The sequence below is a fragment of the Pelophylax lessonae genome, assembly GCF_965119305.1.
Source record: "Pelophylax lessonae genome assembly, chromosome: 8".
NCBI classification, from domain to species: domain Eukaryota; kingdom Metazoa; phylum Chordata; class Amphibia; order Anura; family Ranidae; genus Pelophylax; species Pelophylax lessonae.
Window position 1 is genome coordinate 6,421,540 of NC_138775.1, and position 22,415 is coordinate 6,443,954.

The window sequence follows — 22,415 nt, forward strand, 5'->3', positions numbered from 1 at the left end:
TTCTGAGATGGAAATCTGGATTTCATATTCCAAGAACATCGAAGAATGTGACCCGAGCCAACCCGCAACTGGGAGCAAAGTCCAGTCCTGACTTCATAAACTGCAACAATGTCAATGAGATGATGGAATACCATAGTTTGTTGACATTGTGCATTCCATGAGCGTGCGCAATTTTAAAGCATGACATGTTAGGTATCTATTTACTCAGCATGACATCATCTTTCACATTATAGAAAAAATTGGGGTAACTTTACGGTTTAGTTTTTTTTTTAAATTCAGTGAAGTGTATTTTTCCCCAACAAAAATTGCGTTCGAAAGACCGCTGTGCAAATACGGTGTGACAAACTATTGCAACCACTGCCATTTTATTCTCCAAAGTCTTTGCTAAAGAAAAAAAATAATAATAATAAATAAATACAGGGTTTTTTTTTTCTCAGATAATAGGTGCCGGAACTCCCCCTTTTCAAGTCACCCCTTGTCTCCGCCCCTACCCACCTCCGAGCACCGTTTCTTGGTTCCACCCATTACCCACCTCCGAAGACCACCCCTTTTAGATAATACAGTAACATTTGTGGTACTAACTAATTTGTATTGAGCTTGTTAATGATAACAAGAAAAGCAGTAGAATAGATCCCCTGCAGCCAGCAACAATGGACCACTCACAACAAAACACCCCACTCCCTAGCAGCAACAACAGATCTCCTCGCAGCAGGCATCAGCAGACCCTCTGGAAGAATAGATCCCCCCCCCAGCAACAATGGACCACTTACAAGAAAATACCACCCCCTTCCTCAGCAACAATAGACCCCCGGAAGCAACAATAGACCTCTTCCTCAACAGTAGATCCCTCCCAGAAATGACTGACCTCCCAGCAACATAAGACCCACCCTTAGCAACAATAGATCCCCTGCCAGCAACAACAGATCTCCCCAGCAACAGACCCACCTGCAATAATAGATTCCCTCCAGTGACAATAGATCCCCAGCAACCAGCATCAACAGACCCTGCAGCACACCTCCAGCACCCCTTGCCATTACATACATTCAGTCCTGGAGGTGCCGGAACTGCGTTCCCCCGCGTTCCCGCTGAAAAAAAACCCTGATAATATATATGTTTGGGGGGTTCTAGGTAATTTTCTAGCAAAAAATACTGATTTTTAACTTGTAAGCAACAAGTGTCATGCTATGATGAAGGCGTAAAGCCGAAACACGTCAGGATTTGTCATGTTGTCACCGCTATCCATGATGGAATAAAGAATTTTACTTGGAAGAAGCCTTTTCGTGTGCCGACTTTATTCATATTAGAAGTGTCAGAAGTAGGCCTGGTCCTTAACTGGTTAATGCAAACAGGATCAATGTGTATAACAATAAGGTGATTGGTTACTCGGCTGCCGCATTTGAATTGGGTTTTTTTTTTTAAATTTTCAATTTGACCGATTCGAGATTTATCGATTCGAATTGAGAAAAAAAATCCGTAAATTCAAACAAAATTTGAAAAATACATAGAATAAATTCCGAATACGAATTGAATTAATTAACTGAATTGAATGAAACAAAATAACTAGATTAACGAATCTAAAGGAAACAAAGCAAATTTTTTCCTCATGCACATGTCTATTCAATATTAGATTGGTGAGTACTTTTTCTTTATTCCTAATTCTTACCTTGGCACACTCCCTCTTCCAACAAGAACCCGGGCTGGCACATCACCTCCGGGACACATACGAAGGATCCCACCGTGTTGAGGCAGCGTTCATTTTTAGCGCAATTGTGTGTGTTCAGAGCGCATTCATCCACATCTGCAAATAAATTAAATTATAAAATAAATTATTGAATATGAATTATTAAATTATAAAAGAAATGAAAAGGTTCTAGATTTTGTGGCCTTTCCCACTGATTCGTTTTTCAGTTAACCGCTTGCCGACCAGCTGCCGAAGTCTTACTACGGCAGGTTGGCTCTGTCCTGCGAAATGACGTACCTGTACAGCGCTTTGTGGGACCGCAGACGCCACCTCCGGTGTCCAACACTAGGGCCGACTGCCGGAAGCGCCAGCCTACGCCGCACCCTGTGTCCAGCACTAGGTGGAGCTATGACCTTTGACCTCTGAGCCAAAAACGCCTGACCTTTGACCTCTGGGTCCACACCGCCTGACCTTTGGGGTGGGTCCATGACCCATTTCCTGTGTCAAAACCATCCCCTGTGTCTGTACCGGCAATAGGCAACCCTAACCCTAAACCCCTAACCCTAACCCCCTAACCCTAACCCCCTAACCCCCTAACCCTAGCCCCCTAACCCTAACCCCTAACCCTAACCCCCTAACCCTAGCCCCCTAACCCTAACCCCTAACCTTAACCCCAATCCCCTAACCCTAGCCCCCTAACCCCCTAACCCCAACCCTAACTCTCACCACAGGGGAATCCAATCAGCAGATCCAGCAGCCGCGATCGCTCCCCGTGGAGACAGAACGGCGGTCAGCCGTTGTAAACACGGCAGACCGCTGTTCTGTCAGTAATGAACACAGGGCTCCTCCTATTTAGGAACACAGATCTCTGTATTTAAGCAGCAAGCCCCCCCCCACAGTTAGAAAGCACCCCCTAGGGACACATTTAACCCTTTGAATGTCCCTGGTGTTAACCCCTTCCCTGCCAGTGTCATTATTACAGTAACAGTGCATATTTTTAGCACTGATTACTGTAGTAATGTCACTGGTCCCCCCAAAAGTGTCAAAAATGTCAGTTAGGTGTCCGATCTGTCCGCCGCAATGTCGCAGTGCCACTAAAAATCGCTGCTCGCCGCCATTACTAGTAAAAAAAAAAAAGTAAAAATGACATAAATCTTTCCCGTAGTTTGTAGATGCAAACTTTTGCGCAAACCAATCAAAATACGCCTATTGGGATTTTTTTTTTTAAACAAGAATATGTAGCAAAATACAAATTGGCCTAAAATGATGAAAAAATTTGATTTTTAATTTTTTTTATTGGGAATGTCATATGGCAGAATGGGAAAAATATTGTTATTTTTTCAGAATTGTCGCTCTTTTTTTGTTTATAGCACAAAAAAAATCGCACAGGTGATCAAATACCACCAAAAGAAAGCTTTATTTGTGGGGGGAAAAGGATGTAATTTTTATTTGGGTACGGCATCACACGGCTGCGCAATTGTCCGTTAAAGTAACGCAGTGCCGAATCGCAAAAATTTTGCCTGGTCATTAGGGAGGTAAATCCTTCCGGTCCAGAAGCTGTTAAAAAAAGCCAAATAAAAATGTATAAAAGATGTATTCCTTTCAGAGGTGTAACTAGAACCTTTAGGGCCCCCAAGAAAACATGAAGGGCCCCCCCTGGCCCCCAGCCGGGGCCCTTACCACTGACCCCGGGACTCTTTACCCCCATTGTGGGACCCTTTATTACAGTCCCACAGCGGGTCACTTTTCCTTCCGTCTTGGAATCCTCCCATGGTGGCGGAATGCCACGGCCCAGTTCGCAAGTGCAACCTTTGCAACCCTGGTAGTTCCACTACTGGTGTCAGTTTTTATTTTTGTTATTTTATTTTTTATTATTCTTTTTACTATTTTAGAGTGCATCCGGAAAGTATTCACAGCGCTTCACTTCTTCCACATTTTGTTATGTTACAGCCTAATGCATTATTTTCCTCAAAATTCTACAGAAAATCCCCCATAATGACAACGTGAAAGAAGTTTGTTTGAAATCTTTACACATTTATTAAAAATAAAAAAGGAAAAATTCCCATGTACATAAGTATTCACACCCTTTGCCATGACACTCAGAATTGAGCTCAGGTGCATCCTGTTTCCACTGATCATCCTTGAGATTTTTCTACAACTTGATTGGAGTCCACCTGTGGTAAATTTAGTTGATTGGACATGATTTGGAAAGGCACACACCTGTCTATATAAGGTCCCACAGGTAACAGTGCATGTCAGAGCACAAACCAAGCCATGAAGTCCAAGGAATTGTCTGTAGACCTCGGAGACAGGATTGTATGGAGGCACAGATCGGGGGAAGGGTACAGAAACATTTCTGAAGCATTGAAGGTCCCAATGAGCACAGTGGCCTCCATCATCTGTAAATGGAAGAAGTTTGGAACCACCAGGACTCTTCCTAGAGCGGGCCGCCCGGCCAAACTAAGCGATCGGGGGAGTCAGGGAGGTGACCAAGAACCCGATGGTCACTCTGACAGAGCTCCAGCTTTTCTCTATGGAGAGGGGAGAACCTTCCAGAGGAACAACCATCTCTGCAGCACTCCACCAATCAGGCCTGTATGGGTGTGGCCAGACGGAAGCCACTCCTCAGTAAAAGTCACATGACAGCCCGCCTGGAGTTTCCCAAAAGGCACCTGAAGGACTCTCAGATCATGAGAAACAAAATTCTCTGCTCTGATGAAACAAAGATTGAACTCTTTGGCCTGAATGGCAAGCGTCATGTCTGGAGGAAACCAGGCACCGCTCATCACCTGACCAATACCATCCCTACTGTGAAGCATGGTGGTGGCAGCTTCCTGCTGTGGAGATGTTTTTCAGCGGCAGGAACTTGGAGACTAGTCAGGATTGAGGGAAAGATGAATGCAGCAATGTACAGAGACATCCTTGATGAAAACCTTCTTCAGAGCGCTCTGGACCTCAGACTGGGGTGAAGGTTCATCTTCCAACAGGACAACGACCCTAAGCACACAGCCAAGATAACAAAGGAGTGGCTACGGGACAACTCTGTGAATGTCCTTGAGTGGCCCAGCCAGAACCCAGACTTGAACCCGATTGGACATCTCTGGAGAGATCTGAAAATGGCTGTGCAACGACCCTCCCCCATCCAACCTGATGGAGCTTGAGAGGTCCTGCAAAGAAGAATGGGAGAAACTGCCCAAAAATAGGAGTGCCAAGCTTGTAGCATCATACTCCGAAATACTGGAGGCTGGAATTGGTGCCAAAGGAGCTTCACCAAAGTATTGGGCAAAGGGTGTGAATACTTATGTACATTGGATTTTTTCCTTTTTTATTTTTATTAAATTTAAAAAGATTTAAAATTTCTTCCACATTGTCATTATGGGGGGGGGGGGTTTGTAGAATTTTGAGGAAAATAATGAATTTAATCCATTTTGGAATAAGGCTGTAACATAACAACATGTGGAGAAAGTGAAGCACTGTGAATACTTTCCGGATGCACTGTATTTTATTTTTACAATTTTATTTTTTTTATTATTTAAAACATTTTTCTAGGACCCCTGTTGGGGGGCTTTGGTGGGATATCAGGGGTTTAAAGAGATCTCTGATGTTTTATCTTTGAGACATAGAAGGGAGATTGAGGAGACCTCCACAGCACAGAATGAATGAACAGGAATAGCTCAGTACAGAGGCTTCCTGTTCATTCACAAACTGAAGCATAGGAATCACAGTTTACTATGTCTCAGCCATGAGTTACTGATCACTGACTCTTTTCATTAAGACAAGGAAGAGGCCAGTAAATTACACATTACCAGCCCCTTTCTTGCATCCAGCCAGCGGGAAATGGGAGGGGGAAACCCACCAGCCCTGGGGGGGGGGGGTTTACAGGGGAGCACACAGGGTCCGGGGGCAGCAGGACAGGGATGGGGGAAGTAGCGGGGGGGGGGGCATGTAGAGCACCTGATGCCCTCCATGTCCTTCCTGCAGCTGCTAAATGTCTGCAGGAGGGGGAGGAGAAGCGTGCATTCAGTAGCTGCATGGAGGGTTCCTCTACAAGCCGCCGCCCCCACTGCCTCTTCCACCCAGGTGTACAGGGGGCCGGGTCGCATTTGCAACCCCTGCAACCCCTGTATGTACATCCCAATCCCTTTAAGTCCTATGGAACTCTTCACACTGACCAGTTGCATTTCAGGCTGCTTGCACACTGATCCATTGAAAAAATGCAGTAAAAAGACAATCTTCTGCTTTTCTTTAACTGAAAAACTGATCAGTGTGAAAGCGTGCTTAGAGTGAGTAAACAGAGTGGACACAATTACCCCCCCCCCTCCTAATTAGACAGAACTGTTCTCTGCCCCCAAGAACCTGTGCCCCCTAGACAGAGGCCTCAGCGGTAACATAGTTCCCTTGGGGGTCACTTACCCGTCTCTATCTTTGGTGTAGGTTCTGGTTTTGGTGGGATCTTTATATCCGGTGGGATGAGCTGCTCTTCTCCATTACAGCACAGGATCATCATATGGTTACAGGGGTACCCCAGGTTCAGGTTGGACTCGCAGGAGTGACCCTCCTTCCTGATCTTCAGCCCCAGGGAGCAGCAATCGCAGCACAGCTGAAAAGAAAATGTACATCAAGGGGTTAAAGGTGGAAAAGTGCCCCCTTGCAATGAGACGCATGCAAAGCCAGATTTAGACCCTGTGGGGCCCGGGGCACAGATGTGTTATTTTGTTATTTTTTTTTATTTTTATATTTTTTTTATTATTTTATTTACAATTCTTATTATTATTTATTTTTTAATTTATATTATATATATATATATATATATATATATATATATATATATATATATATATATATACACACACACATTTTTTTATATTGTTTTATATCATTTTTACATGGCAAACATGGTTGGTTACATGGTTTACATTTTTTTACATGGTATATTATTTTATTATTATTATTTATTTTTTTATTGTTTTATATATAATTATTTTTATATTGTTTTATACCATTTTTTTATGCTTGTTTATTACTTTATTATTTTTTTTATTGTTTTATATATTTTTCTATTATACGTGTTCTATTATTTTATTATTTGTTTTTTTATTATTTTCTATAACATTTTTTTATATTATTTTATATCATTTTTTATTATACATGTTATATTATTTAATTATCATTTATTTATTTTTTGTATTTTTATATAATTTTTTTTATATTATTATACAGGATTTATATAGCACCGACAGTTTGCGCAGCGCTTTACAATATGAGGGAAGACAATACAGTTACAATACAATTCAATATTGTTTTATATCATTTTTATTATACATTTTATATTATTTTATTATTATTTTTTATTTTATATATTTTTTTAATATTGTTTTATATCATTTTTTATTATACATGTTATAATATTGTATTATTATTTCGTTTTTAATTTTTTTTATCATTTTTTATTATATAGTTTTATATCATTTTTTTTATTACACATGTTATATTATTTTATTATTATTTATTATTTTATATATGTTTTTTTATACTGTTTTGTATAATTTTTCATTATACATTTTATATTATTATAAATATATATATGTGTGTGTGTGTGTGTGTGTGTGTGTATATGTATAATGTTATTATTATTTTTTATAATGTATATACGTTGTGTATATATACGTTATATTGTTTTAAATCATTTTTTATTATACATGTTATATTATTTCATTATTAATTTTTTATATTTAATTTTTATTATATTGTTTTATATGTATATAACGTGGGTCAATTGTCCCTTTTGCCCCCTTAAAAATCTGGGGTTGCATGCACGGCTCGAATATTATCAGTGTGCCGCTGACTTTCCCATCCTGGGCTTACACGGGGCTAGCTTGTTTTTCCCCAGGATGGGCAGAGAAGAGAATGTTCCTTACGGAGTTCCCACACAAATCACCCTTCCACCCTTCTGTGACCCCAGGAAACATCCAGAAAGGAATCCAGATGAAAATATTATATCCGTCAGCCAACAACAACAGTAAATTAAGGTCTTGTGTGTGTATATATATATTTTATTTTATTTAAACTGACAGCGTGCATGAGAAATGGGGTGTCAGAGGGACGGGGAGGCTGGAGATCAGCACTGCCAGAGATATAGAAGTCCTGAAAGAAATACGGGTGGGAAGGAATGTTTGACTTTTCTGAAGTTTGGGGAAAAAAGCTCAACAGCCAACAACAATGGTAAACCAAGAGGAAGGAAAAATATATTCTCACTATACAGCCAAATGTATGGGAACCCCTCAAAATGATGGGGTTCAGGTGTCTCCAGTGAAGGGTCCTGGTAATACTCCATTATACAAAGTCATTGGAGACCAATGCGCTCTTCCCCAGCTCCATAAAAACGTGTTTTTTTTCTCCCCATATCTAGAGTGGCTTTCTTCCTTAGTGGGGCGATCCTTGTGAACATTTCAGGGGTGCGCTTTTGTAGACCTAAACGGCATTTACAATATTTAGCTGGAAGCCTACATTACACTTATTCAACGCTATTCCATGCAAGCACTGTTACATCTGGAAATCCGGGACATTCCATGAGTTGGCCCTATGTCAGGCCCCCCCTTCCCACATAATTAGTTGGACCCCTTTCCAGGGACCCACCCTTTGAATTTCGATCAGCTAATCAGTACACTTCATGACGCACTCCAATCTTGTAAGTTTGTTTGGCCTATTTTTGCACCTCATACATGGATAGATGAAATATCCACCTTTATAATTGTATCCATAAAGACATGGTGTGACCAGTTTGGTGTGGAGGAACATCAGTGCCCTCCACAGAGCCCTGAGCTCAGCCCTACTGAATGCCTTTCAGATGAATTGGAACACCAACTGACAGTGAAGTAATTTTTTTACAGTTCAGTAAAGGTGGGATGGTCAGGTGTCCACAAAGACATGGTGTGACCAGTTTGGTGTGGAGGAACTTGGATGCTCTGCACAGAGCCCTGACCTCAACCCAACTGAACGCCTTTGGGATGAATTGGAAAATCTTGTGGAAAGCCTTCCCATAAGAGTCGAGGTCGTGGTTTTGGAAAGGACAATCCAACAGGCTCCAAGTCCTGACCTCAATCCTCAATCTCCATAAAGACATGGTATGACCAGTTTGGTGTGGAGGAACTCGAGTGTCCTGTACAGAGCCCTGACCTCAACCCAATTGAACATCTTTGGGATGAATTGGAACACTAACTGAGAGTCGTCATTTTTTATTAGTACAGTAGACGTGGGATGGTCTGGTGTTCACAAAGACATGGTGTGACCGGTTTGGTGTGGAGGAACTTTGGTGCTCTGCACAGAGCTCTAACCTCAACCCAACCGAACGCCTTTGGGATGAATTGGAAAATCTTGTGGAAAGCCTTCCCATAAGAGTGAAGGTCGTGGTTTTGGAAAGGACTATCCAATAGGCTCCAAGTCCTGACCTCAACCCTCAATCTCCATAAAGACATGGTATGACCAGTTTGGTGTGGAGGAACTTGAGTGTCCTGCACAGAGCCCTGACCTCAACCCAACTGAACGCCTTTGAGATGAATTGGAACACCAACTGAGAGTCAAGTCATTTTTTTTACAGTACAGTAGAGGTGTGATGGTCAGGTGTCCACAAAGACATGGTGTGACCAGTTTGGTGTGGAGGAACTTGGATGCTCTGCACAGAGCCCTGACCTCAACCCAACTGAATGCCTTTGGTATGAAATGTAAAATCTTGTGGAAAGCCTTTCCATAAGATTGGAGGTCGTGGTTTTGGAAAGGAATATCCAACAGGCTCCAAGTCCTGACCTCAACTCTACTGAACTCCTTTGGGATGAAATGGAAAATCTTGTGGAAAGCCTTCCCATAAGAGTGAAGGTCGTGGTTTTGGAAAGGACTATCCAACAGGCCCCAAGCCCTGACCTCAACCCTCAATCTCCACAAAGACATGGAGTGACCAGTTTGGTGTGGAGGAACTTGGGTGCCCTCCACAGAGCCCTGAGCCCAGCCCTACTGAATGCCTTTGAGATGAATTGGAACACCAACTGAGAGTCAAGTCATTTTTTTACAGTACAGTAGAAGTGGGATGGTCAGGTGTCCACAAAGACATGGTGTGACCAGTTTGGTGTGGAGGAACTTGGGTGCTCTGCACAGAGCTCTGACCTCAACCCAACTGAATGCCTTTGGGATGAAATGGAAAATCTTGTGGAAAGCCTTCCCATAAGATTGGAGGTCGTGCTTTTGGAAAGGAATACCCAACAGGCTCCAAGTCCTGACCTCAACTCTACTGAACACATTTGGGATGAATTGGAATGCTGATGGTGGGTCAGGTTTTTTTTTTTTTTTTGGCACCCAAAATATGAGCCAGGTCTTCTTACCCAACAATACCTGATCTCACAAACGGGCACAAATTCCCAAAGACACCCTCCACAATCATGTGAAAGTCTTCCCAGGAGATAGGAGGATTTTATAGCCACAAAGGGAGGAACTCCATTTTAATGGCCATGGTTTTAGATTTGGAGGCCCAACAAGCACAGAGAAGAGTGATGGTAAGTGGTACACCATGTAGCGTGTATATATTTTCTTTATTTTAACTGAGAACATGCGTGGGTTACCCTGCCGCCTGTAAAAACTCAGCACCAAGTTATAAATCCCGCATGTGTACAACCCTGTCTGGCTGTATTTTTACAATATTGGTAGTGGGGGGAGGGGTCTTAAAACCGTGTCTCAGTAGCCTGATTTTACGACGTTCCCCAATCACCAGTCTGAAAGAACCCTTCAGAAAATGTGATTTTAACAAAAACCCTAATCCTGTAGCATCACCACCGTCCACCAGATGGCGGTCTCTGCTGAGCTAATTTATATATTGGATTTCTTGTAATAGGAATTTGTCAGATCCATGTTAATAAATCTCACCTTAAAGTGCGATCTCTCACAAAGGTCGTTCTCCATTGCTAAGCAGACCCCGCCTTCCTTGGCGGCGATCATCCCGGCGATGCAGGTGTTTTCCTTGATGTAGGATTGGCAGCATTGCCTCTGTGCCAGCCTGCAACACAACAGATAATCGTTATAATATTGTTATAACTCGGGGCTCATTCACATCTACAGGTGAGGTATGAGAGCGCAGTGACTGTGACCGATAACATGATTGGTCCATTTTGTGCTGTGATGTTCTAGAAGTTTCATAGGTCCAGATGTCTCACTGGGATAGAAGTGTTAAAAATTCAAAATGTTACAATTGTCACCAGAAAAGGAAGTCAAAAGTAGATAGAATGTACGGATCCAAAAAAATCATATTGTTTTGTTTCAATACTGGGCACTTTCACCCACTTCCTGCCCCCCCCCCCAATACCGGGCACTTTCAACCCTTCCTGCCCCCCAATACCGGGCACTTGGCACTTTCACCCCCTTCCTGCCCCCCCCAATACTGGGCACTTTCATCCCCTCCCTGCCCCCCTCAATACCGGATACTTTCACTCCCTTCCTGCCCCCCCAATACCGGACACTTTTACCCCCTTCCTGCTCCCCAATACCAGGCACTTTTCCCCCTTCCTGCCCCCCTCAATACCGGGCACTTTCACCCCCTCCCTGCCCCCCTCAATAATACCGGACACTTTCACCCCCTTCCTGCCACCCCAATACTGGACACTTTCACCCCCTTCCTGCCCCCCCAATACCGGGCACTTTCAACCGCTCCCTGCCACCCTCAATACCGGACACTTTCACCGTCTTCCTGCCCCTCCAATACCGGGCACTTTCACCCCCTTTCTGCCTCCCAATACTGGGCACTTTCACCCACTTCCTGCCCCCCCAATACCGGGCACTTTCACCCCCTTCCTGCCTCCCCAATACCGGGCACTTGGCACTTTCACCTCCTTCCTGCCCCCCCCAATACCGGACACTTTCACCCCCTTCCTGCCCCCCAATACTGGACACTTTCACCCCCTTCCTGCCCCCCCAATACCGAACACTTTCACCCCCTTCCTGGCCCCCCAATATCGGCACTTTCACCCCCTTTCTGCCCCCCAATACTGGACACTTTCACCCCCTTCCTGCCCCCCCAATACCGGGCAATTTCACCCCCTTTCTGCCCCCCAATACTGGGCACTTTCACCCCCTTCCTGCCCCCCCCAATACCGGGCACTTTCACCCCTTTCCTGCCCCCCCAATACTGGGCAGTTTCACCCCCTTCCTGCGCAGACTAATTCTCAGCTTTCAGCGCTGTCACACTTTGAATGACAATTGCGCGGTCATGCAACACTGTACCTATATGACATTTTTATCATTTTGTTCATGCAAATAGAGCTTTCTTTTTGGTTAAATCATCAAATACTATCAATTGATGGATTCCCCCTCAGTCTCCTCAGGTGTCTCCAGTGATGGGTCTGATGACATGTGGACTCGTCACAGAGCTCCTCCCCCTTACCTTCCCCCTTACCTCTATTGGTCATTTGGTCTATTAGTTTCGGCCTTTTGGCTAAGATTGAATGTAGTATCTGTTCTTATCAGTGATCTAGTGGGGGCGCTGTGCTGTCCTCTGACCTGACCAAGGTTGGGTGGCGGCTATGCAAACCTGCTGGAGTGATGGGTTTTTTCGTTGAGGTTTTTGCACCACCGCGGATAAAAATAAATTGGTCTATCGGAAGACCAATGATTTGATGATTTACTCGGAACGGTTGGCTGAGACATCCCTGTTTGCACCATTTTGATGTTTGAGAGATCCATCCCAGTCTGACAGTGGTAATCCGAGAGGAAAGATATCACCTGAGGGCCTTAATTGCTGTCCTATAATTTATACAGCAATCATTTTTGGTGAGTTTGTATTTCAGCTTTTCGGTGGAGGCAAATATTGTACGGGTGACAAAGTATATTTTCGGCAGCAGAGCATTTTCATCCTTCGCACTTGGATCTATTTTTCTGGACACCTTCATATGATCAAGGACATCTTTTTTATATCTGTTTATTTTATTTTGACAGTCACACGTATATTGAGCAATCAAGCACTTTTTATTCACATAATTTATTCATATGGACACTTTTGTTCGACCAGGGACACGCTATGAGATTTATTTTTATTTGTAATTTTGTTTGTTGATTTGGATTCGCTGATGGACACATAATTTGAGATTCATTAATCTTTGCTTATAGCGCTGTAAATTCCTTTTTATACTCTTTTATATACTGCTTCACTCTTTGCCAGTAAGATACAACTTAATCCATTTTAGAGCCAATTCTGAGACTCCAAATATGGTTTCAAGGTGAGAGGGTAAAAGATTGTGGTCTACAGTACAGTATCGAAGGCAGAACTAAGATCCAGTAGCAGTGGCGGCTGGTGCTCGGTAATTTGGGGGGGGCGGCAAACCAATGCGCACCGGTCAGTCATTAGTCAGTTGACACATTCCCCCCCCATCCGACTCCTTACCTCCTCCTTCCTCCTGTCCGAGCCGGGGAGTGCTGGATGGCTGAGCCGCTGTCCTCCTCCAGTCGTGTCTCTTCTGCCTCTTCCTGGCCACTGGCCAGTAAGATCGCTTCTCCTTTTGGCCAATCGGGAAAGGGGTCTCACAACCCTCTTCCTGATTGGCTGGGAGGAGAGTCATATTCATTTGCTATTGTCACACAACTGGGTGGGCTCAGGGCGCAGTGTTCTGCGCCCCGAGCCCACCCTTTTTTGAAGTCTATTAGAGCCTCTGGCTCTAATCACATGCTTCAAAAAAAAAAAAAATCCCCTATCGGAATCCATGCGTCTGGTGCCCTGCATGTAGATTAGGGGGCCAGATGCATGGATGGGGGGGTGGCGCCCCTGCGCCCCCAATGGACGGGCCGCCCCTGTCCAGTAGAATAAGAATAGTTAGCGAGCCAGAATCAGAAGCTAACAGAAGGTCGTTAGTGACTTTGACCAAGGCGTTTTCTGTGCTGTACAGATGCCGAAAACCAGATTGGAGGGGTACAGATCCCGAAAATCAGATTGGAGGGGTTTAAATAGATTAAAGTGAGGTGATTATGTAACTGGGATATCACAGCCCGCTCAAGGATCTTGGCAAAGAAGGGTAAGTTAGATATTTGGCGAATATGTTGGGTTTTTTGGTACTGAGGTGATTTCGGCAGTTTTCGAGGATTGTTGGTACAAAACCATTGCTAAGGGAGTCATTTATGATATTGAGAATAATGGGGAATAGAGAACTAAAACAGAATTTTAATAAATGGGTGGGAATAGGATCAAGTATGCAGGTAGAGGATTTCATATTAGAGACTAATTCATATTAGAGCCCGAGCATGAGTTCAGGCTGAACATTGGCTGTTCGCCCATTCGACGAACATCCGAATTGTCGGGGCATTTGAATTGTTTGTTTGACCCGCCAAATGACCACAATGCACTGCGCTGCCTCACAGTGCATTGGAAGCCCTGATTGGCTGAAGCAATGAAAGCTTTGCCCAATCGGGGCACAGAGTACTGTCAAGAGCCATGATTGGAGAAAGTATTAATGACTCTATCCAATCATGGCTCATTGCTCTTAGACCCTCCCCTCACTATAAAAATATTGCACGCCAAGTTCATGTGCGTGTAAAGGCAGGCGTCCCAATACTTTTGGTAATATGTTGTAGTTTTGTTAGGCAAAAAAAAAGTGTTGAGAGGTCTCCGGTAATTCTGCGGTGGGTGGAGGGCGGTCTGCACGGCTGCGAAGATAATCTCTGAGTGTTCATTCCCGGTGGAGTCCAATGAAAACAGAGCGGATACCTTATATTAGATTCACCCCTCCGTCATCTCCTTAAATCTGCCAAACCTCAGCGTGACCACACCGCCGGGGCCGCCCATTGCGGGTTTTTTAGTTATTATTTGACATGCGATCTGAATAGGAGCACAAAGAAAGAGCGAGAGAGACAAAAGAGCCACTGACTGACTATTATACAATTATTAAATGAATGAAAAATGGCAAATATACACAAAGATGTGCTCCAAACAGTAAATATATTCCATGCCAGCAGATGGCACCCTCTCCGCAAGCCAGGCCGAGGGTGTCCTGCAAGCAGCCTCGCCCGAACTCAGCAACCGGCCAGACATTGTACAGAATCTCAGGGTGGAAGCCAGGTATCCAGAGGGCGGAATGACATCACAGGCAACACAGATCTGGGTGGTGCTACCACATTGTCAAGCCAATAGGATGTGGAGCTGAATTAGGATGCATGGCTGCCGCTATATATATATATATATATATATATATAGTGTATATATATATATATATATATATATATATATATATATATATATAGCCTGATGCAGCTCCCCATTCTATTGGCCTGACAAAGGGGTAGCTCCACCCCAAAATGCATTGCCTAACCCCCTGTGACGTCATCACTCCCTCCAGGTGCCTGGCAATAGCATGTGGAGCTGCATCGGGTGGCATTATGGCCACCGTATGTGTATGTATAGCCTGAGGCATCTTCACATCCTATTGGCTTGACAAAGGGGTACCACCACTCTGAAACACGTTGCCACACCCTCTATGACATTATCATGCCCTCTGGATGACTGGCAATAGGATGTGGAGCTGCATCAAATGGCATGGTGGCCACAGTATGTATATATATATAGAGCCTGATGCAGCTGCAGATCCTATTGGCTTGATAAACAGGTAGAACCATCCCAAAATGTGTTGCCAGGCCCCCTGTGACATCATTATGCCCTCCAGATGCCTCACAATGGGATGGGGAGCCACTTCAGGTGGTGTGGCAGCCATAGTATGTATATTTATAACCTGATGAATATCCACATCCTATTGGCTTGACAAAGGGGTAGAACCACCCTAAAATGCATTGCCACACCATTTGTAACATTATCTCACCCTCTAGATGCCTGGCAATAGGATGTGGAGCTGCATCAGGCACTATGGCGACCACAGTATGTATATATACTGTAAAGCCTGATGCAGATACAGATCCTTATGGCTTGACAAAGGGATACCACCGCCCTGAAACGTGTTACCACACACTGTGTGACTTTGTCATGCCCTCTGGATGCCTTGCAATAGAATGTGGAGCTTCATCAGACGGCTTGGTGGCCACAGTATGTCTTTATACTGTATATATATAGTATATAACCTGATACATCCTATTGGCTTGACAAAGGGGTACCATCACCCTAAAATATATTGCCACATCCTCTGTGACATTATCATGCACTCTGGATGCCTGGCAATAGAATGTGGAGCTGCATCAGGGTGCATGGCGGCCACAGTATGTGTATATATACTGTATATATAGTATATAGTATATATAGTATATAGCCTGATGCATCTCCACATTCTATTGGCTTGACAAGAGGATGGCACGACCCTGAAACATGTTGCCAGGCCCCCTGTGATGTAATCACTCCCCCTGAATGCCCGACTTCCGCCCTCAGAGTCTGTACAGTGTCTGACTGGTTGTTGATTCAGGACAATAGGCTGCTTGCAGGGCACACTCCGCCTGGCTGTGGAGAGACTGCCACCTGCTGGCTAGGAATATATGTGCTGTTTGGGGCACATATTTGCCTTTTTTTAAATTCATTTTGACTAAATCTACTACACTTAGTCAGAGGCGCTTTTGTCTCTTTCTTTGTGTTTTGATATGGTCCCAGTAAGGAGGATTTCCCAGTACTGCTCAAGAGAGGAGGTTGCTGAGGCCGACAGTGTTAACCCTTTATGCTCCTGGCAGAGCTCTAAGTTGTTATGGACCTTTAGAATATTTTCTTGCGCATATTTATATAGTGTTTTGATACTTCTTCAGAGGTTTGGCTTCTCTTGCACAACTGAGAGTCTGAGATCGCACTTTACAGTTCGCACCCACAAGGTTTTAATCTGAATAAGAGGCTTTATATCAAAGCTTTCCCTCACCTCCACCGCCACCGACCGCCATGTTTCTGTAAGGCGGACTGCGTTGACCTGTAAGCGAATTTTATGATCCAGTAAATCTTCTGGAAAGACTTAATTTATATCTTCTGGCCGAATACCTTGTTTTCATTTAATCCGTGAATATTTTCACAATCTTCTCTTTATGACTCGCCTCGTTCTCTGTGAAAAGGGTCAACGCCGGGCGATGTTTTCTTTTCATACGTAGACGGAATTACATCTGAATGCCTAAAGAATTACTACTTCATCCAGATGTATGTTCATTGAAGAACATTTTTTAACCTTAAAAAAAAAAAATCAACTATATGGGGTTGTCATTGACCATATATGGCCATGACTATGTTTGGTCAATGATGTCACCCAGGATCTCTGGGGCTGTTTACATTAAAGCCATGCCAGGGATTGGTCATTTAGAAACAGTAGTGCACCAAGGAAATGTCATTGAGAAAAGGGTCATCCTGGCAGCAAAGAAACATCGTTGGAAAGACGTTAATTTGAGTGGCGGTAAAACATAGTTGGGAAGAGGGTCATCCTGGTGGCGGTGACACATCGTAGGGAAGAGGGTCATCCTGGTGGTGGTGACACATCTTAGGGAAGAGGGTCATAGTGTTGGTGGTGAAACATCATTGGGAAAAGTGTCATCCTGGTGGTGATGAGACATTTTTGGGAAGAGGGTCATCCGGGTAGTGGTGAAACATTGTTGGGAAAAGCGTCATCCTGGTTGCCGTAAAACATAGTTGGGAAGAGGGTCATAGTGTTGGTGGTAAAACATCATTATGAAGAGGGCTTTCCTGGTGGCGGTGCAACATTGTTGGAAAAAAGGTCATCCTGGTGGCGAGGACAACATCGTTGGGAGGAGGGTCATCCTATTGGCAGTGAAACATCGTTTGGAAGAGATTCTTCCTGGTGACGGTGAAAAATCATTGGGAAGAGGGTTATCCTGGTGGCAATGAAACAACATTGGGAAAAGGGACACCCTGGTGGAAATGAAACATCATAAGAAAGAGGGTCATAGTGGTGGTGGTGAAACATTGTTAGGAAGGGGGTCATCCTGGTGGCGGTGAAACATTTTTGGGAAGATGGCCTTCCTGGTGGCAGTGAAACATCATTGGGAAGAGGGTCACAGTCGTGGCAATACAACATTGTTGGGAAGAGGGTCATAGTGGTAGCAGTGAATCATCATTGGGAAAAGGGTCATAGGGGTGGCGGTGAAACATCATTGGCAAGAGGGTCTTCGGTCTTCCCGGTGGTGGTGAAACATCTTTGGGAAGAGAGTTATCTTGGTGGAGATGAAACATCATTGGGAAGAGAGTCATACTGGTGGCAGTGAAACATAGTTGAGAAAAGGGTCATCCTGGTGGCGGTAAAACATCTTTGGGAAGAGGGTCTTCCTGGCGGTGGTGAAACATTGTTGGGAAGAGAGTCTTCCTGGTGGCGGTGAAACATTGTTCGGAAGAGGGTCACCCAGGTGGTGATGAAACATCTTTGGGAAGAGAGTCATCCTGGTGGTGGTGACACATCTTTGGGAAGAGGGTCATCCTGGTGGTGGTGACACATCTTTGGGAAGAGAGTTATCTTGGTGGAGATGAAACATCATTGGGAAAAGAGTCATCCTGGTGGCAGTGAAACATAGTTGGGAAAAGGGTCATCCTGGTGGCGGTAAAACATCATTGGGAAAAGGGTCATCCTGGTGGCGGTGAAACATCTTTGGGAAGAGGGTCTTCCTGGCGGTGGTGAAACATTGTTGGGAAGAGAGTCTTCTTGGTGGCGGTGAAACATTGTTCGGAAGAGGGTCACCCAGGTGGTGGTGAAACATCATTGGGAAGAGGGTCACCCAGGTGGTGGTGAAACATCTTTGGGAAGAGGGTCACCCAGGTGGTGGTGAAACATCTTTGGGAAGAGAGTCACCCAGGTGGTGGTGAAACATCTTTGGGAAGAGGGTCACCCAGGTGGTGGTGAAACATCTTTGGGAAGAGGGTCACCCAGGTGGTGGTGAAACATCTTTGGGAAGAGGGTCACCCAGGTGGTGGTGAAACATCTTTGGGAAGAGAGTCACCCAGGTGGTGATGAAACATCTTTGGGAAGAGAGTCATCCTGGTGGTGGTGAAACATCTTTGGGAAGAGGGTCACCCAGGTGGTGTTGAAACATCTTTGGGAAGAGTCATCCTGGTGGTGATGAAACATATTTGGGAAGAGTCATCCTGGCGGTGATGAAACATCTTTGGGAAGAGGGTCATCGTGGTGGTGGTGAAACATCTTTGGGAAGAGGGTCATCCTGGTGGTGGTGACACATCTTTGGGAAGAGGGTCATCCTGGTGGTGATGAAACATCTTTGGGAAGAGAGTCATCCTGGTGGTGATGACACATCTTTGGGAAGAGGGTCACCCTGGTGGTGGTGAAACATCTTTGGGAAGAGAGTCATCCTGGTGGTGGTGACACATCTTTGGGAAGAGGGTCATCCTGGTGGTGGTGATACATCTTTGGGAAGAGGGTCATCCTGGTGGTGGTGACACATCTTTGGGAAGAGGGTCATCCTGGTGGTGATGAAACATCATTGGCAAAAGAGTCATCCTGGTGGCAGTGAAACATAGTTGGGAAAAGGGTCATCCTGGTGGTGGTGAAACATCTTTGGGAAGAGGGTCATCCTGGTGGTGGTGAAACTTCTTTGGGAAGAGGGTCATCCTAGTGCTGGTGAAACATCTTTGGGAAGAGGGTCATCCTGGTGCTGGTGAAACATCTTTGGGAAGAGGGTCATCCTGGTGGTGGTGACACATCTTTGGGAAGAGGGTCATCCTGGTGGTGGTGATACATCTTTGGGAAGAGGGTCATCCTGGTGGTGGTGACACATCTTTGGGAAGAGGGTCATCCTGGTGGTGATGAAACATCTTTGGGAAGAGGGTCACCCAGGTGGTGTTGAAACATCTTTGGGAAGAGTCATCCTGGTGGTGATGAAACATATTTGGGAAGAGTCATCCTGGCGGTGATGAAACATCTTTGGGAAGAGGGTCACCCAGGTGGTGTTGAAACATCTTTGGGAAGAGAGTCATCCTGGTGGTGGTGACACATCTTTGGGAAGAGGGTCACCCTGGTGGTGGTGAAACATCTTTGGGAAGAGAGTCATCCTGGTGGTGGTGACACATCTTTGGGAAGAGGGTCATCCTGGTGGTGGTGATACATCTTTGGGAAGAGGGTCATCCTGGTGGTGATGAAACATCATTGGGAAAAGAGTCATCCTGGTGGTGGTGACACATCGTTGGGAAAAGAGTCATCCTGGTGGTGGTGACACATCGTTGGGAAAAGGGTCATCCTGGTGGTGGTGACACATCTTTGGGAAGAGGGTCATCCTGGTGGTGGTGAAACATCTTTGGGAAGAGGGTCATCCTGGTGGTGGTGACACATCGTTGGGAAGAGGGTCATTTAGAAGCGGTGAAAAATCCTGAAGCAGCTTGACAACAAAATTGATGATGAATTTACAGTGGGGGATATTACTTTCCTTTATTCTTTTAACTCTTTATGGGAAGGGTAATTGTACAAACATACCCCTGTACCCTTTCCTTCAGGAAGGGGCAGACATCTGGGGAGCCCCCTTCTCCTAAAGGGGGCATCTAGATCCCTATAAGATACTCCCACATTAGGGTATTAAATGTGGGGAAGAGGCCCTTGTAGGGGGAGGGGGGGGGGGTAGCTGTTTCCAATTTCTCACCTCTCTATCCAGATATAAGAAAAGTCTCTATTTATACTCATTGCTCGGGGGGAGTCACATGGTTCCTGCACAGCTGTGTGAGTGATGATTTAGCGGATGACATCACAGCGCGGTGATCGGGTTTGGCTACCGTCAGTGGAAGTCTCACATTGCACTTAGACAGAATTTTGGCTTCCTTCTCCAGAGAACAAAAGGACTTCCGATCTGTCTGAGCTCCTTATACTGAAGAGTTCCCAAAATGATGATCTCATCACCCCACCCTCTATTGCCACATTTTCTGTGACCGTCTTCTAATGTCAGAGCGGAACTCCGGCCTCCCCTTCAGTCTTGCACAGTTGTACCGGCTCCTCTCCTGGACTGCAATGGCTTCCTCTGATTTCACTGCACACTGTGAGCTTCTCACAATGTGCATTAGAAGCTGCAGAAAGTCAGAGAGAGCCCCGCCTCATTTCTTGGCTGGATGACATCCAGCTACATCTAGCCCTGTCCTCCCCAGTCTGGCTGGTCCCTGGCCCCGCCTCTTTTATTCATTGGATTTGAGTTCTTCAAATCATGGAGGCTCAGCATTACATGTAGGTGTTACGCAGGGCTTTTTTTTCCTCAGAAAATAGGTGCAGGAACTCCCTTTTTCGCACTTTCCCCTTGTCTCCGCCCCTACCTACCTCCGTGAACCGTTCCTTGGTTCCACCCACTACCCACCTCCCAGGATCATCCTTTTTAGAAAATACAGAACCAAGTAACATTTGTGGTACTAAGCAATTTATATGGATTTTTTTATTGATAACAAAAAATCAGGAAAATAGATCCCCTGCAGCCAACAATAATAAACCCCCCTCCCCCAGCAGCAGTAGATCCAGCCAGCGACAATGGGTCCCCAGCAGCAACAACAGATCTCCCAGTAGACAGCATCAATAGACCCTCCAACTGCCAGCTACAATAGACTGCTCCATAAAGAGTAGATCCCTCCCATCAACAACTGACCCCTCAGCAACATAAGAACCACCCCATTAACAATAGACCCCCCTGCAAAATGAGATCTCTTCAGGAGACAATATATCCCCCAGCAGCCACACTAGACCTCCCCAGCAGCAATAAACCCTCCTGCAGGAATAGATCCTCACCAGCAACAATAGATCCCTCAGCAATTACATACATTCAGTGCTGGAGGTGCCGGAACTGCGTTCCCCCGCGTTCCCGCTGAAAAAAATCCCTGGTTACGTATGCAAATGTAGCCTGCCCAAGAATGCCCACTCCTCCAGACTGACACCCACCCATCCAGGCATTTTGATATTTTTATAACTCCTCCCCAAAACCAGCCCACTTCTTACATCACGCCCTAAGTCCAGATTGAGGGCAAAATGCATCAACGGTGGACAACACCGAGAATAGAAGGCCACACCAAAAATGTCACCAGCTTCAATCCATACAATCCATGGTGCAAATCCCCACCTGGAGACCACGCTTCCCAGATGTGATCCACTCTTATTCTTACAGAGAAAACTGGGAGAAGTGAAACTTCAGACATAAGGGTGAAACGCGTTAAAGGGGGTGGTCTCCAGGCGGGGACTTGCAGCATGGATTGTATGGCTGAAGAGTTTCACATCTTTGCTCTGCGCACATTATTATACAGGATTTATATAGTGCCGACAGTTTACGCAGCGCTTGAGGGCAGACAGTGGAACTACAATACACTTTAATACAGGAGGAATCAGAGGGCCCTGCTCATCAGAGCTTACAATCTAAGAGATGATGTACTTGTTTCAGTATTGGTGACAGGTACCCTTTAATATTCACTGCGACCACCAGGGCCGGACTGGGAATAAAATTCAGCCCTGAAAATAATTTCATAGCAGCCCCATAGCATTATTATACCGACCCAACAGTATAACGCCATTATTTTCTAGTTCATAAAAGGGAAAATCATGCCATTTGAAGAGTGTATTATATATAGATAAGACAGATATGAAAGCATGTAGGGCTTCACATATATATATAAAAGCAAATTCCGGTTAAAGGTGCAGACATGGTACAGGAGATGTCAGAGGTTGCAGACATGGTACAGGAGATGCAGAGGCTGCGGACATGGTACAGGAGATGCAAGGGCTGCGGACATGGTACAGGAGATGCAGAGGCTGCGGACATGGTACAGGAG

At 45.0% G+C, this 22,415-nt stretch overlaps 1 protein-coding gene across 1 annotated transcript in view; it reads right to left on the bottom strand.

Annotated features, from left to right (window-relative positions):
- Nucleotides 1–22,415, bottom strand: part of FBLN2 (fibulin 2) — a 119,375-nt gene that overhangs the window by 14,327 nt on the left and 82,633 nt on the right. The window contains exons 4-6 of the mRNA XM_082265699.1: nucleotides 10,592–10,721; nucleotides 6,095–6,281; nucleotides 1,664–1,798 (exon numbers count right to left, since the gene is read on the bottom strand). Coding sequence (XP_082121825.1) covers nucleotides 1,664–1,798; nucleotides 6,095–6,281; nucleotides 10,592–10,721 — 452 coding nt within the window. The remainder of the gene's footprint in view (nucleotides 1–1,663; nucleotides 1,799–6,094; nucleotides 6,282–10,591; nucleotides 10,722–22,415) is intronic.